At 44.9% G+C, this 16,967-nt stretch overlaps 1 protein-coding gene across 1 annotated transcript in view; it reads right to left on the minus strand.

Moving 5' to 3' along the window:
* Positions 1–1,075: 1,075 nt before the first annotated feature.
* The window catches only part of LOC136573222 (cytochrome P450 2G1-like), a 40,774-nt gene continuing 24,882 nt past the window's right edge, over positions 1,076–16,967 (minus strand). The window contains exons 7-9 of the mRNA XM_066574507.1: positions 15,284–15,471; positions 10,434–10,575; positions 1,076–1,447 (exon numbers count right to left, since the gene is read on the minus strand). Coding sequence (XP_066430604.1) covers positions 1,266–1,447; positions 10,434–10,575; positions 15,284–15,471 — 512 coding nt within the window. The 3' untranslated portion in view covers positions 1,076–1,265. The remainder of the gene's footprint in view (positions 1,448–10,433; positions 10,576–15,283; positions 15,472–16,967) is intronic.

Here is a 16,967-nt window from a genome sequence, read left to right on the forward strand (position 1 = left end):
TCTGTTTTCTTTGAAATCTTGTAGATCACGACTGAACACTGGTGTTTTCTCTCTTTAATCTGGTTGGTAAATTTTTCTATATTAGAGTGGAGAGTTTTCTCATTGATAAGAAATTCAGGGTCTGAGAGAAAAGTTTTTGCAGATTCAATCTGATCCTCACGTCTTTTTTGGTAAGTAGTCAAAGTGGATTTCTCTTCTTCTAACAATAAGTTAATAAGCCTCAAAGATGACTGAGTGGCCTCATGCTACCACTTTTTCAAAAACTCTGGATTATGCAATCTTTTAGGGGACCGTAGGGGATTTTGGAGACCTCTGCGTCTAGCGCGATTTTATTGGGCTAATAATTCTATTACATTCGTCCTGGACTGCCAACGGGAATCTGATACGAGGGCAGCCAGAACGGATGGGGATACTAGTTATATGGATGGCTAGATGAAGGATGTGCAGAAAAGTGAGAAAATGGATAGAGCGGGGCTCTCTAAACCCCTCAGACTGAACCCACCTTGAAGCGGAGCACCCGTCCCGAAAGGGACAACCCCACTTTCTTGCACAAGGACAGGATGGGGGTCCGAGGGGAACAAGAGTGCTGTCAACAAAGGAACAAGACAGAGAAAGACAATAATAAAACAAGGACAGTAGATTACCAGACAAACAATAGAAACAAACAGGGAACAAACAATGAAAATCATCAGCCACTCCCAGTGAGGAAGAGCTGGATTATATAGGGAAGGGGGAGAAGCTGATTGGTTGACACAAATGTCAATCACCAGCCATACCTTGCTGACAGCTGTAGGACTAATTAACCTGGACTAATACACACAGGAGATGCTAACTCTGGCTAGTCAGGATAGAACTTACAGAAACAAGGGTGTGCTGGCAAATACTTGACAGTGTGCTAACTGTGACGTGACAATTACTTTCTGGAATTTTCCTGATGTCGCTACTCAAATCTTGGTAAGTAAAGTCTATTTCCACGTTGGGAACATGATATTGCAGACAGTAAAGCATTCCCCGAGTAGCAATATATTTCGGGCTGTATTGGACAGTTAGGAATTACAGATCATTGGATTAAAGAATTTTTATTGTATTACATTGAAATTATATTAATCTATTCATCTATCATAACTTTTCAGCCTCTTGGTAACATATTCCATTTGAACTACAAATTAAACTTAGCATACAGCGGTGTCAAAGTAGTACGTACAAAAAATTTCAACAAAGCAGCTCAAACTTTTAAATTAGCCAACAGATGTCTAATGTTCTTTTCAACGGGATATAAGAGCCATTTTATAGGGTTTAGGAAAGCTCCCCAATCCGGATACAATTGGAGTAATGTCAAGTTCTTCCAGAGGTACTGGGGATTTCAAGTCAAAATTTTGCACGATAGTGACAAGAAAGAGGAATACCTCCATCCGTACCAAAGCCTCCCCGAGACAAATCCTCTTTCCTAAGTAAGAATAGAAAATATTTCCATAGTTAACATTCCATTACAACTTTTTATATTAGTACTTGAGCAGGTTTGTTTACTCCCACAAAGGCCATTTTAGGATAACAGAACCGTTTAGCAAAACATTAGGTCCAGAGATGAGCGAGCATACTTGTCCGAGCTTGATGCTCGTTCGAGTATTAGGGTGCTCGAGATGCTCGTTACTCGAGACGAGCACCACGCGGTACTCGTCTCGATTAAACGAGCACTGACCATTGAATTCAATGGAGCCGGCAATACAGCCGGCTCCATTGAAAGCAATGGGCTGCCGGCGATCGCGGGATGAATTGTCGGGAAGGACTTAAATATATAAGCCCTTCCCTGCAATTCATCCAGAAATGTGTAAAAATAAAAAAAATATATATACTCACCTGGTCCCGGCAGACGGAGTTCAGCGCGGCCAGCTGGCAGTTCTCCTGAACTGCTCTGAACAGCTGTGAGTAGTATTCAGATGCCGGGGATTTAAAATCCCCGCCTGCTGAATGAGCTGCCTCTGATTGGTCACAGCCTGACCAATCAGAGGCAGCCCTCACTCACACCCATTCATGAATTCATGAATGGGTGAGTGAGTGCTGCCTCTGATTGGCTCAGGGGCAGCTCTCAGCTGAATGACAGCTCTGCGCTGAGCCAATTAGAGGCAGCACTCACTCACCCAGCGCGCTCCCTCTGTGAAGTTGCCGGGCTCTCGCGATATAATCGCAGAGAGCCCGGCCTGTTGCCATGGCAACAGGACGCCAGACACTGGCGTCCTGTGTTGCCAGTGCCTGAGATCGCCTTATCACAGCAATCATCAGGGCTGTGCTGCAAGTCCCACAGGGGGACACACATTGTGTAAAAAAAAAAAAAAGATTTTAAAAATGAATTTAAAAAAAGTAAAAAACCCTTTTTTATGCTTTTTCTCATATTAGCATTAGAAAAAAAATAAAACCCCACATATTTGGTATTGTCGCGTCCGTAACGACGCGTACCATAAGCTGCACATGCTTTTGAATGGAAAAAAAGTGTAAAAAAACCCGCTAAAAAACTGAGGCAAAATGCTAATTTTTAGCATTTTGCCTCCCTAAAAACGCAATAAAAGTGATCAAAAAAGCCGTATGTACCCCAACATGGTACCAATAAAAACTACAGCTCATCTCGCAAAAAATAAGCCCTCATAGAGCTCCGTACATAAAGAAAAGAAAAAAGTTATAGGACTTTGAATGCAGCGATTTAGAAAAAAAGAATTTCCAAAAAAGGGTTTTTATTGCAGAAAAGTGGGAAAACCTAAAAAAAGTAAGAATTTTGGTATCGTTGTAACCGTACCGGTCCGCAGAAAAATGGATTGTGTAATTTATGCTGCATGATTAACGCTGTAGAAAAAAAAATATCTATGGCAGAATTGATGCGTTTTCTCTCCCTGCGATCAAAAAATAAATAAATAAAAGTTTTACAATATAGTCTATGTACCCAAAAGTGGCACCGATAAAAACTACAGCTCGCCACGCAAAACACAAACCCTTATACGGCCGCATCGACGGAAAAATAAAAAAGTTATGACTTGATAAATGGAGAAGAAAATCCTCCAAAAATCGTTGTGTCCTTAAGCCCAAAATGGGCCGTGTCATTAAGGGGTTAAACAGTTTCCCTCACAACTGAATATACCGTTTCTCTGTTATATCTGGCAAAATGGCAACTTTTCAATCAGAATCATTTAAGGAAAGAGCACTTTATCTAGATACTGCTATTTCATACATGTTATGGTGCCCCTGGTGTTTTTTTGATGCCCCCTGGAATGACCACCTAAGATGTCTCGTGTCGGTGGTCACAGTAGCTCAATCCTTCCGCCCAGATACTCTTGTATAGGAAGAGAGCAAGTGATTCCTATTGTTGTACAGACCAGCCAATCAGAATGAGCACACTGTAAGCAGCTTTTTCTCCCCAGAACTGGACATATTAGGCGACATGACTAAGTGTGCAATTTGTTGTTTCTTGTTCATATCATTGGGGGCATAGCTTGACCAATGGGTATATAGCAGCTGCTGACTGAAGATGGATACTAAGTGGAAAACAAGCTGGCTGCTTCCACTTAGTATATATCCCTTGCAGGCACTCAGATAATCCGTTTTTAGCTTCGTGTCTGTAGGAAATGGACAAGTGGACGACAGTCCTCCTGTGCCACTCAGAAGAGGTTGATGGAGTGGTATTACTCAATACTCAAGCCATGCCAGACGAATCTAATTTCCTTCTATGACAGAATCACCGACTGGGTTGATCAGGGAAATGCGGTGGATATAGTATATCTTTTTTTTTTTTTGAGTAATCGGTTTTTATTAGATTTTCAAATAATTTTTACAGAAATGGAAAGTAAACAGACAAAGAAAAAGCATACAAAACCTTACAATACATCATGAGCATATTGTCCATATTTAACAAGAGCATCACGTACATATCTAGTAATTACCAGTCTTGTTTAAGGGAGTTATCGTGTTCGTGAAGGTATCAAGCGAGATTACTAGTATTGTAAATACGGGGTATCTCCTTGGTTGGTTATCCTTGACTAATCATGCTGTACTGAAACACTTAACTAAAACTTGTAACAGTGTAACCTGGCATCTGTGAGCTTATGACATTTAACAACATTTATTCTTTGGGTCTCCACATCTCCCATTGAGAATCAAATTGTTTAGACGAATTGCTGCGAAGTGCAAGCCATTTTTCGTTTACATACTGGTCTGCCATACGGTTCCTGAACTCCTCTATTCCCGGAGGGTCTGATTTCCTCCAATGTTTTGCTACTATGGTTTTTGCCGTCATTATTGAGTGTGCCAGAAGAGGTCTAATTGGTTTTGGCAACTCTTCAGTTCCCACCAATAGTAGTATCAACGGTGCCTCTCTGGGTAATTGGATGTTTATTATGTCTTCTATGTGTTTAAGTACCTTATCCCAATATATTTTCAGTTTAGGGCAAAACCAAAAGATATGGGAAAGCGTTCCCCTGCCTCCACACTCCCTCCAACACAGACCGTCACCTGTTTTTGACCTACTGTATATCAAGGATGGGGTATATTACCATCTCATATATAACTTAGTTTGGGTTTCCAGTATGCCCAATCCTTTAGTTGATTTGGCGGTTAGTGTGAATGCTTTGGACCATGCTAGTTCCGATATCTCTCTCTTAAGTTCTTTCTCCCAACTCAACATATATGCTTTTTTTCCTAATGCTGTATTATTAGTCACTATGTCATAGAAAGTTCTTGTGTCAGATTTTGTTTTTTTGTTTGGTTGGTTAATTATGCTTATTAGTAGCACTGGGAGGGATATAGTATATCTTGACTTCAGTAAAGCATTTGACAAAGTATCTCATACCATACTTATTGAAAAAATGACCAAATATGGGATTGACAAGGCAACTGTTAGGTGGATTCACAACTGGCTGAGTGATCATACTCAAAGAGTGGTCATAAATAGCTGGAGGAATTGGGCTAAGCAGCACATGTGAAAAAGACTTGGGTATACTAATAGATCATAGAATGAACATGAGTCAACAATGTGATGCAGCAGCCAAAAAGGCAAACACAATGCTGGGATGTATTAAGAGAAGCATAGAGTCTAGATCAGAGGTCCCCAACTCCAGTCCTCAGGGACCACCAGCAGGTCATGTTTTCAGGATATCCTATAGTAAGAACACCTGTGGCAATGTCTGAGGCACTGACAATAATTACATCACCTGTGCAACACTGAGGAAATCCTGAAAACATGACCTGTTGGCGGTCCCTGAGGACTGGAGTTGGGGAACCCTGGTCTAGATCATATGAGGTAATTATCCCCCTCTACTCTTCCTTAGTCAGACCTCATCTGGAATACTGGGTCCAGTTCTGGGCACCCCACTTTAGAAAAGACATAGACAAACTGGAGCAAGTTCAGAGAAGAGTTACCAAGAGGGTGAGCGGTCTGCAAATCATGTCCTATGAGGAACGGTTAAAGGATCTGGGAATGTTTAGCAGAAGAGAAGGCTGAGAGGAGACTTAATAGCAGTCTACAAATACCTGAAGGGCTGTCACAGTGCAGAGGGATCAGCCCTACTCTCATTTGCACAAGAAAAGACTAGAAGTAATGTGATGAAACTGAAAGGGAGGAGACACAGATTAGATATTAGACAGTGAGGGGATCAATGAGTGGAACAGGTTACCACGGGAGGTGGTGAGTTCTCCTTCAATGGAAGTGTTCAAACAAAGGCTGGACAAATATATGTCTGGGATGATTTAGTGAATCCTGCACTGAGCAGGGGGTTGGACCCGATGACCCTGGAGGTCCCTTCCAACTCTACCATTCTAGGATTCCTTTCTGGTTAAGATTTGGTTATGGTATGCAACCTGTATGAGGTGTGTAATAGCCTGCTGTATATTGATTATAGGGTCGGTTGTTAGAGGACTGCAATAACTTGTATCAGAAAGGATTCTCATGGCTTCCTCAATGTATGTTGAGCGGTCTTGGAAATGATACCTCCTCCTTTATCGGCGCTGCGGATTGTAAGATCTTCATTTTCTGTGATTGATTTAGCAGCTGCCTTTTCTCCTCTACTGAGAAAAGGTGTGCCTGCCTCACAGCGCTGTGCATTTATTTGCAGGCTTTCATTTAAAGAAAGTACTTTTTCCCTCAAAAATTCCAACTTATGTACGTCTGTCCAAAAAGGTTGTGCCATTAGAACAGTGGTTTTTCTTCTCTCCTTCTCCAGTTCAATGCTGGCCAACCCTAACAGGTTGCACAGTTACTGATCTGGCAGCACTAGGACTAGAAATGTACGCAACTCTCTCACTATTTACTAAAAGGCATCATCCACTGGCATTTACACTCAGCTCGTCTCCACATCAGAGTAACTCCACTTCCTTCTTTTCCCCACCACTGCATCTCTCACACAAGGAGGGTAAATGGGCAGCCGACCGCAAGGTGGAACGCCTGGGTTCCAGCACATGACCCGTCAGCTACAGGGTCCTCCTGGGGCCACCCCTCACCCACCCTGGGGATCATGGGGAGTGGGTAGGGGGACTCTGCTGGAAGCAGAGAGAACCCGTACTTTGCAATCTTCAAGGGGGAGAAAGACAGGTGAGTAGGAAACACTAGCAGCGCCTGCACCACCCCCATTCCCTATAACAGCCCCTATGTTTGTGCTAGGGGCGTCCTTCCTGGCATTTCCACCTGAGTCCCACCATGTGCAGGGCTCACTCAGTGCACTCACCTTGGCTAGGGCGGCGTGGCTCCCTTCGCGGTCCCCGCAGGTGCGCATTCCTTAAGGCAAGATCCCTGGTTCCATGAGGCTGAAGGCAGGCCAGAGGCTCGGGACACAGTTTCTTCCAGGTCGTAGGAGGACTCCTGCTGATGGTCTGATGTCATGGACGGCATCTAAAAGGTTCTACTTGAGTGCTCCGGGTGATGGGAGCTGACCTTTTTTCAGGGTTTTTTTTGAGTTTTTGGCATCCATAGATATCAAGGATGCTTGCCTCCACATTCCCATCTGTGAAGCGCATTAGCGCTTCCTGAGGTTTGTGGTGCACATGCAACATTATCAGTTTGTAGCACTTCCCTTTGGATTTGCCACTGCCCCTTGGGCTTTCATCAAGGTTCTAGCCTCTGTGATGGCCTTCTCCACTCCAGAGGAGTAGTGGCTATCCCATTCCTAGATGACATCTTAATAAAGGCCCCGTCTCGCTCAGTCAATCTGGAGAGCCTGCATATCACCCTAGACGCTGTCCATTTTGGGTGGATAGTCAACTACCATCAATCTTTCCTAATACCGGGTCAGAACATAATTTTTTATGGAGTTTGAGTTCAACACGGACCAGGCCGAGTTTATCTTCCACCAACGAATTTGCATCAGCATCAGGTCGGGGTGCACTCCCGGATGATGAACAGTCCCGTAACTTTAGTTGTTCCCTCTGGGCTCTTCTATGGCAGGTGTTGACAGCAGATACCAGCCTTTTGGGTAAAGGGGGAACATGGCAGGGTTGGTCAGTCCGGGGGACATGGGCTGCACCGGAATCTGCACTTCCATAAACATCCTGGAGCTGCGAGCTATTCTTTGTTCCCTCCACTATTTTGCCCTTCAGTTAGAGGGTCGCCTGGTGTGGATTCAATCAGACAATGCCACAGTAATGGCATAGGTAAACCACCAAAGGGAAACCTGTAGTGCAGGGGTAACGGGAGAAGTGGGCAAGATCCTCAACTGGGCCGAGACTCACCTGTTTGCTCTCTCGGCAGTTCACATTCCCAGGGTGGACAATTAGGTGGTCAACTTTCTCTGTCAGAGGACTGTTAATCCGGGAGAACGAGAACTACACATGAAAGTTTTCCAGGCAATATGTTGGAAGCGCGGCAGCCTGGACAATGACCTAATGGCATCCAGGTTCAATCACAAGCTACCAGTTTTCATGGCTTGGTCTCACGTCTGCACAAAAAGATCAAGTTGAAAGGTTGCCTAGTGATTCGGGTGGCTCCAGATTGGCTCTGGCATGCAAGGTACCCAGATCTCATTGAGCTGCTGAACAACGCACCTTGGCGCCTTCCACCTCGAGTCGCCCTACTCTCGCAGGGCCCCCTTTTCATCCCAATTTACCTCGACTTCATTTGACGGCTTGGCGATTGAGACCACGATGCTGAAAAAATGTGATTTCTCTGAACATGTAATTCACACAGTGATAAAGGCTAGAAAGCCCTCATCCGCCCGAGTCTAATATCGTGTCTGGAGGAGTTATTTTTGTTGGTATGAAGGCTGTAACCTGCACCCCTTTAATTTTTTCTTGTCTCACCTCCTGTCATTTTTACAGGAGGCTCTAGCCTGGGCTTGAGCCTTAGCTCATTGAAGAGACAGGTGTCCGTTGGTATCCAAGGCGGATGTATGTGCCTTTTTGCAGGGTGTGGCTCATGCTCCCCCACCTTTTTGTCTCCCATTCTGCTGTGGAACCTTAATTTTGTGTTGGATTCATTTCAGTCACATCCATTTGAACCATTAGAATCAATATGCATGCATTTTTTGACCCTGAAGATGACCCTGTTGGTAGCAATCACCTCTTTACATTGGGTTTCTGAACTTGCTGCCTTACCAGACCTTTCAGTGTCTTACCAGGACAAGGTGGTGCTATGCCCCAACTCATCCTTTTTGCCTAAGGTGGTTTCAAACGTCCACCTCAATGCGGATATTGTTCTACCATCTTTTTTTCCCAATGCAGTTCATGCAGAGGAACAAGCCCTGCATAAGTTAGATCTGTTGTGGGCGCTGCAGATTTATTTATCGAGGATGGCTGCCCTGAGGCGCTCTGGGTTTCTGTTTGTGGTGCCTGATGGGCCAAGAGGTAGTCTCGTTGGATCCAAGGGGGCCATATTGCCATGGATACGCTTTGTAGTGGTAGAGGCATATCAAGCCAAGGATGAGATTCCGCACTTTCACATCACGGATCACTCTACTCTGGCATTGAGGACCTCGCAGGAAATGTGGAATGGGGCATCTGCTATCATGGTTTGTATGGCTGCGACTTGGTCATCGCTGCATACCTTTTCAAGATTTTAAACTGTAAACTTTTGCACCTGAAGATGCCGCCCTCAGCCAGACGATTTTGCAAATGGCTAGGGACCATTCTCAGAGGTCTTTGGCAGGTTCTCCCACACCGGGGGATTGCTCTGGAACGTCCCATGGTCAAGCTGTGTACCTCAATGATACGAACGAGAAAGCAATTTTTTTATACTTACCGTATAATCTTTCTTGTTTCGTTCATTAGAGCAGGGTTCCCCAACTCCAGTCCTCAGGGACCGCCAACAGGTCATGTTTTCAGGATTTCCTCAGTGTTGCACAGGTGATGTAATTATTGTCAGTGTCTCACACATTGCCACAGGTGTTCTTACTATAGGATATCCTGAAAATATGACCTGTTGGTGGTCCCTGAGGACTGGAGTTGGGGACCCCTGCATTAGAGGACATAGCACCCACACTATAAGGGTCTTTTTTTGTTGTGCTTTGGTTTTTCCCCTGATTGGGGTTACTCTTTGTTGTCACACTAGTGCCTTCCTAAGTTTGTTTACGCAATAGCACATTCTAATTAGGCCCTATGGGTCACCCCTACTGCTTGTATACAAAATGGATTATCTAAATGCCTGCAGGGGGTATATAGAAAGTCAGAGGAACCAACTCATTTTCCACTTAGTGTCCATCTCCAATCAGCAGTTGCTATATACGCATGGTCAAGCTGTGTCCCCCAATGAAGGAAACAAGAAAGAGATTTTACAGTGAGCACAAAAAATCCAGGTTTCTACATCTGTGTAGAAAGGCCTTCTTTTAGTGCACTACTGCAAGTGGGTGCCATGTATGACCATAGGAGTAAGAGATATAAGATAGACAGACATGAAGAAAGGATAAGCCAGCAAGGAAATGTTTGCTCATTCCTGTATGAGGGTGTGTTCACACGAGCGTAGGCGTATTTACGTTCGCACGTGCGCAGCGTATAATCGCCGGAAAGAACGTTTTTCGCCGATCACGACCAGAGCTAGAAAGCGTATTTTCGTTTGTTCCTACTTTTCAAACAGTCTTTTCGGCCATCGAATATTAGGCGGCACGTATTTCGGTCGCGTATGTCCGTTTTTCCGCGGGTTGCCGTATTTACGCGCCGTAAAATCGCCCGTGTGAACGAATACATTCGAAACCATCGCCTCAGATGGTCACGTATATATGTTTGGTCGCAAAAATGCGCCGTTTATGTGCTCATGTGAACGCACCCTGAAGATGGCATGACTAAAACACTCCAATTCATAACTCCAGAATAACTCTCTCTAGCTTCCCTTTCTCGATCACGAGTCACTCTCTGCTCCTTGTCTTCTAGGTAGGTCTGTCTGCAGTTTTGTAAACCCTTTAGGATATCATATAGCTATTAACTTCACTATTGCCTATATTGAAAATACAAAATATGGATGTGGGTTTATGTACCTGCACCTAGAGGCATGAATGCATCATTCTTCTGAAATTCCCCTTTCTTGTTGAGGAAGTTTTCTGGGTTGAATTCTTTTGGGTTCTTGAAACAAGTAGGATCTTTAAGCACAGTAGTCAACATTGGGAAAACATCAATGCCCTGAAAAAAATCCAAGAAAATTCTAAATGAAAAGATAATATGGGACTATGCTCTAACAATCCATTTTAGTTGGTCTTACCAACTACCTAGTTAAAGGGATTTTCTAGCAAAACACTGTTGATGACTTATTCTCAGGACATATCATCAATAGTTGATCAGCTGAGGTCCACTGGTCAAAACCTGGGCTGATCAGCTGACTAGGCACCTATTGTCATCTCTGCTACACACTTTGTGCCTTCCTAAGTTTGTTTACGCAATAGCATATTCTAATTAGGCCCTATGGGTCACTCCTACTGCTTGCATACAAAACGGATTATCTAAATGTCTGCAGGGGGTATATAGAAAGTCAAGGAACCAACTCATTTTCCACTTAGTGTCCATCTCCAATCAGCAGTTGCTATATACGCATGGTCAAGCTGTGTCCCCCAATGAAGGAAACAAGAAAGAGATTTTACAGTGGGTACAGAACAAAAACTGCCGTATTGAACCCCCTGTCGTAGCTGATGCTTGTACCCGCAAATGCAACTCCCAGTGACTTTAAAGGGGTTGTCCCGCGGCAGCAAGTGGGGTTATACACTTCTGTATGGCCATATTAATGCACTTTGTAATGTACATCGTGCATTAAATATGAGCCATACAGAAGTTAGTCACTTACCTGCTCCGTTGCTAGCGTCCCCGTCGCCATGGTGCCGTCTAATTCTGATGTCTTCTTGCTTTTTTAGACGCGCTTGCGCTGTGCGGTCCAGGCACGAGCGGCGTTCTGGCTCCGCCCCCTTCTACACGTCATCGCGTAGCTCCGCCCCATCACGTGTGCCAATTCCAGCCAATCAGGAGGCTGGAATCGGCAATGGAATGCACAGAGCCCATGGTGCACCATGGGAGAAGACCCGCGGTGCACCATGGGAGAAAACCGCAGTGCATCCCTGGGAAAGGACCGGCGGCCATCTTAGGTAGAAGATTTTTTAAAGTCCTTATTTCGTCGGATCGGTGAGTAGCAAGCGGTTTAAAAACCGCTTTAATTTGCTATTTTATGCCAGGGGGGTGACAGGGGGAATGGGGTAAGGTAAAATTTTGAGGTTTGCCGCGAGACAACCCCTTTAATGACGCATCAGCTTTCCTTCTGTACACAAAGTGTGTATCAGAGCTGAAATCAGCTGATCAGCCTGGATTCTGTGCCGTGAACCCCAGCTGACCAACTATTGATGTTCTGAAAATAGGTCATCACTATTATTTCACTGTAAAGTACAATTGTACAGTTTAATCAGACTATGCTCTGACAATCCATTTTGGTTGGCCTTACTAGTTGTACTTCCCGTTTAAAGGGATTTTCCAGGGAAATACTGTTGATGACTTTTTCTCAGCTTGAACCTGCAGATGTTGCTCCCAGTGACTTTAATAACAGTTGTCTGCAGTTCCAAGCAATGGACAATATACAGGGCTCAGAGCAGCAGCTACCTTTTCAAACGCCTATGTGTAGCAGTGCCTGATCCGCTCATTGTCCCGAGTCCTGAGCAGCGGACGGCAATCAATCAACCATTATGTTGCAGACAAATCATAAATAGCATTTCCCTGAAAAACCCCTTTAAATATATTGTGGGAGATTTACTATACAAAATCTGCAGATGTCTATTAATAGGATCAAACTTGGGCAACTATCGAATTCTGATAATGAGTACCCACATTAACACATGATGGACCATAAGGATATGCTGCTTTTAAACACCACCATGTTTTAGACTTTTTTGTGTTGATTCATTTCTTGTCTTTATAAAATTCAAGACCGTTTTTTTCTGCCATATAACTCTATATAAAGGAAATGTGGAACTACGTGTTCCGTCTCTGGCAGCCTGCAGCCACTTCTAGGCCGAGTTCATAAATAATGGTCAAAAGGGAAACTGCAGGCATCATGTAATAGAAGAGGAGGAGCTGAGCAGATTGATACATGTTTAGTTGTAACATTGTGGCAATGTGCCATCATTGTGTGGCAGTGTAACTTGGCCCTTGTATATTGGTAATGTTAGTCATGGAGAGTAGATAAGAGCAGCACTCAGGGGTTGATTCCAGAAAAACTTTATTGCCCACAACGTTTCAACTCAGAAGAGTCTTTGTCAAGTGCTCAAGAAGAGTCAAGACTCAAGAGTCAAGACTCTTCTGAGTTGAAACGTTGTGGGCAATAAAGTTTTTCTGGAATCAACCCCTGAGTGCTGCTCTTATCTACTCTCCTTTGCTATTTGGAATACGGTCCAGGATCCAGGACTCTTGAGAGCGAGCACCTTCTGGAGTGGAATATCTTCCCTGGAGATATACAGGGTTTACGTGTGCTGTGATCCAATCATTATTTGGTAATGTTAGTCATAGTATAGTGGGTTTTGTTCAGTGATGGCATGGTGGTAATTATACAGGTCATGGTGATTATAGTGAGGGCGCATTCAGACGACGTATATCGGCCGGGTATTCACGCCTGCCGATATACGGCGTCTCTCTCTGCAGGGGGAGGAGGCTGGAAGAGCCGGAAGCAATGCTCTGAGCTCCGGCCCCCTCTCTGCCTCCTCTCCACCCCCCTGCACTATTTTCAATTAGAAGAGGCGGGATGGGGGCGGAGCTAATTCTCGGAACTTAGCCCCGTCCCGCCTCCCCTCATTGCAAATAGTGCAAAGGGGCGGAGAGAGGGTGGAGAGGAGGCAGAGAGGGGGTGGGAGCTCAGAGCACTGCTCCCAGTCTCTTCCAGCCTCCTCCCCCTGCAGATAGAGACGCCGTATATCGGCCGGCGTGAATACCTGGCCGATATACGGTGGTCTGAATGCGCCCTGATTCTGTATATGGTTTTATTTCACTTTTACAAAATAAAATCAAGAAATAGTTTTAAATTGTTTTCAACTGTGTAAATTTTTCATTTTTTTTAATAAACTTTCTTAACACTAAGGGTGAACACCCAGTTGCATTTTTTTAACGCAATTGTCAATGGGACTTTCTAATGTTAAAAACGCATTGCAAGTTGGTGCTTTGCAATTTTTGTGCGAATGCTTTTTTAACATTAGAAAATCCCACTGACAATCAGGTTAAAAAAAATGTGGTGATATTGCAGCGTTAAAAAAACGCAAGTGGGTGTGAGCCCTTTGGGCTTCTACCCAGCAGCGTTTTTTTTATCGCTGCGATATCGCTGTGTTTTTTTAACGCAATTGTCAATGGGATTTTCTAATGCTAAAATAGCATTGCAAGTTGGTGCTTTGCAATTTTTGTGCGATGCGTTTTTAACATTAGAAAGTCCCTATGACAATTGCGTTAAAAAAATGCAGTGATATCGCAGCATAAAAACACTACTGCATAGAAGCCCTTATTCTGATATTTATTTAGTCCCACTAAATGAAATTGTTTGTTTTTTATAATGCTTAAAGCCCATTTAGACACATCAATTTTTGCTAAAAAAGCGCTTAAAGCCTTCTTTTGAGCGATAATCGTTGTAACTGCACTGACATCGCACAGTTTTCGTTAAACCATCGCTCATCGTTGTCCTGCAGCGTGCTGAAAGACAACGATGAGCCTTATCAGTGATTCATAACGGGATACAGCTGATACTATTGTTTCAGCTGTATCCGGCTCCCTGATGATAGGCAGGCTATGAAGAATGCAGCGGTCAAGCTGCGTTCTCTATACCCCACACGGAGCGCTCGTCTGTAAAACAGCCGGGCGCTCCATGAGAAAACAGCTGGATGCAGAAGACAAGCGGGGCCATCCAGCTTGTCTTCTGCATCCTCTGCTCAGAGCGCTCAGCTGTATAACAGCTGGGAACTACAAGCAGGGAACAACTGGATGCAGAAGACACGGGGGGATACCCGGCGTGTCTTCTACATCCTCCACTCAGAGCGCTCGGCGCGGGGAACAACTGGATGCAGAGAACAAGCGCCCCCCGCTTGTCCGCTGCATCTTCCCGAGCGCAAGGTGATCGCTCAACATTTGAGCAATCATCTTATGATGTAAATGACGCAACGATTATCGCTCAAAAGTCGCTCAAAACACATCTTTTGAGCGATAATCATTGTGTCTTAAAGGGGTTGTCCCGCGAAACAAAGTGGGGTTATACACTTCTGTATGGCCATATTAATGCACTTTGTAATATACATCGTGCATTAAATATGAGCCATACAGAAGTTATTCACTTACCTGTTCCGTTGCTGGCGTCCCCGTCTCCATGGTGCCGTCTAATCTTCAGCGTCTAATCGCCCGATTAGATGCGCTTGCGCAGTCCGGTCTTCTCCCTTCTGAATGGGGCCGCCCGTGCCAGAGAGCTGCTCCTCGTAGCTCCGCCCCATCACGTGTGCCGATTCCAGCCAATCAGGAGGCTGGAATCGGCAATGGACCGCACAGAAGACCTGCGGTCCACCGAGGGTGAAGATCCCGGCGGCCATCTTCGCAAGGTAAGTAAGAAGTCACCGGAGCGCAGGGATTCGGGTAAGTACTATCCGTTTGTTTTTTTTAAACCCCTGCATCGGGTTTGTCTCGCGCCGAACGGGGGGGCTATTGAAAAAAAAAAAAAACAGTTTCGGCACGGGACAACCCCTTTAATGGGCCTTTAGGCATACTTGGGGAGAGGGGCGTATTGGTGCTAAACCTATTGGTCAAACTTTTCAAAAACTGCCCTGTTTTCAGTAATGAGTCATATTGACTTATGGGTTGGATTTGGCACATGATTGTTGATATCTACATGTACCTTAGGTAAAGTGTACCCCTTCAGCTTGACCTCATTTACAGTTTTTCTCGGGACACCTAATGGTAATAGATCTGTGAATCTTTGCATTTCATGAATCACTGCTTCAGTGTAAGGCATAAGGTTCCTGTCTTGTAATGTTGGGCTGCGATTTCGGCCAATGACTTGATCAATCTCCTTATGCAATTTTTCTGGAAAGCAGGAAACAAGTAAGTGAAGATTAGAAAATTGATCCACAGGATTCGCAGACCAATAGGATAAAATAAATGAAACAATTTTTTGAGTCACTTTAGCAAATTTCGTAGATATTTCTTGAGGGTTCATGATTAGAGATAATAATAACAATCTTTATTTGTATAGCGCCAACTTATTCCGCAGCGCTTTCAGGCATGGATAAATGCAAAACAATACAACAATTACAATGTGAGGTACCTTGGGTTAGACACAAATGGGTTGGGGGTGGTACAGGAGGTGCAGGGGGTGGGGAACACAGGCAATAGGGGATTTCATGTACAGATCATTTATCAGAAGGCAAACAGGGTGGGGCACCATAGGGAGGGGCGAGGGACTAGGTCAGGAGATTTGGTATGCTTCCCTGAAGAGGTGCGTTTTTAAGGCACATCTGAAATTTCGTGCATCGGGAATTGTCCGGATGCCTTGGGGTAGAGCATTCCAGAGGATGGGTGCTGCTCTGGTGAAGTCCTGTAGGCGACCATGTGAGGTTCGTATTACAGGGGCGTTTAGTCTGAGGGTGTTAGCGGATCGGAGTGAGCAGGTTGGGTGGTGTACTGACAGTAGGGAGGCGATGTACGGTGGTGCAGCGCCATGCAGAGCTTTGTGAGTGAGGTAGAGGAGTTTAAATTTGGTTCTGCAGTGGATGGGCAGCCAATGCAGCGACTGGCATAATGCAGAGGCGTCTGAGTAACGACTGGATAGAAAAATGAGCCTAGCTGCTGCATTTAGTATGGATTGGATTGGAGTGGAGCGAGTCTAGTGCGGGGGAGGCCGATGAGTAGCGAGTTGCAGTAGTTAAGCCGGGAGTGGATGAGGGCAACCACGAGTGTCTTTAGCGTGTCCATGGTTAGGAACGGACGTATTCTAGCAATATTTCTGAGGTGCATGTGGAATGTTTGGGGCAGAGATTGGATATGGGGGGTAAAGGAGAGGTGAGCGAGCACCAAAATGCTCGGGTGCTAGTTGCTCGAGTCAAACTTTTCACGATGCTCGAGAGCTCGTTTCGAGTAACGAACCCCATTGAAGTCAATGGGCGACTCAAGCATTTTTGTATATGACCGATGCTCCGGATAGGTCTTCACTTGTGAAAAACCAGAAAACATCCGAAATCCATGGAAACACCACAGAAACAAATAGGGCAGGGCAGGGGCAGCATGCAGGGCTGCATCTCAGGCTCCCAGGTCCCACTATTAAGCCACAATAGGTGCAAAAGTCTGCCCCCCCTAACAATTTTTACTTTGGACAAACCCTAATTAGCAAGGCACACCTTAGCAAAGCACCACACTACCTGCAACCAAGCACAATCACTGCCTGGGGGTCACACTGCTGCCTCTTCTCCTGGGTTACATGCTGCCCAACCCCCCGCACGACCCTGCGTCCGCAGCGCACACAAAAGTTTCCCTGCCAACATGCCACACGCTCGCTTCATAGCTACACCACCCTCATGTCTATT

This window comes from Eleutherodactylus coqui, chromosome 7, assembly GCF_035609145.1.
Source record: "Eleutherodactylus coqui strain aEleCoq1 chromosome 7, aEleCoq1.hap1, whole genome shotgun sequence".
NCBI lineage: Eukaryota > Metazoa > Chordata > Amphibia > Anura > Eleutherodactylidae > Eleutherodactylus > Eleutherodactylus coqui.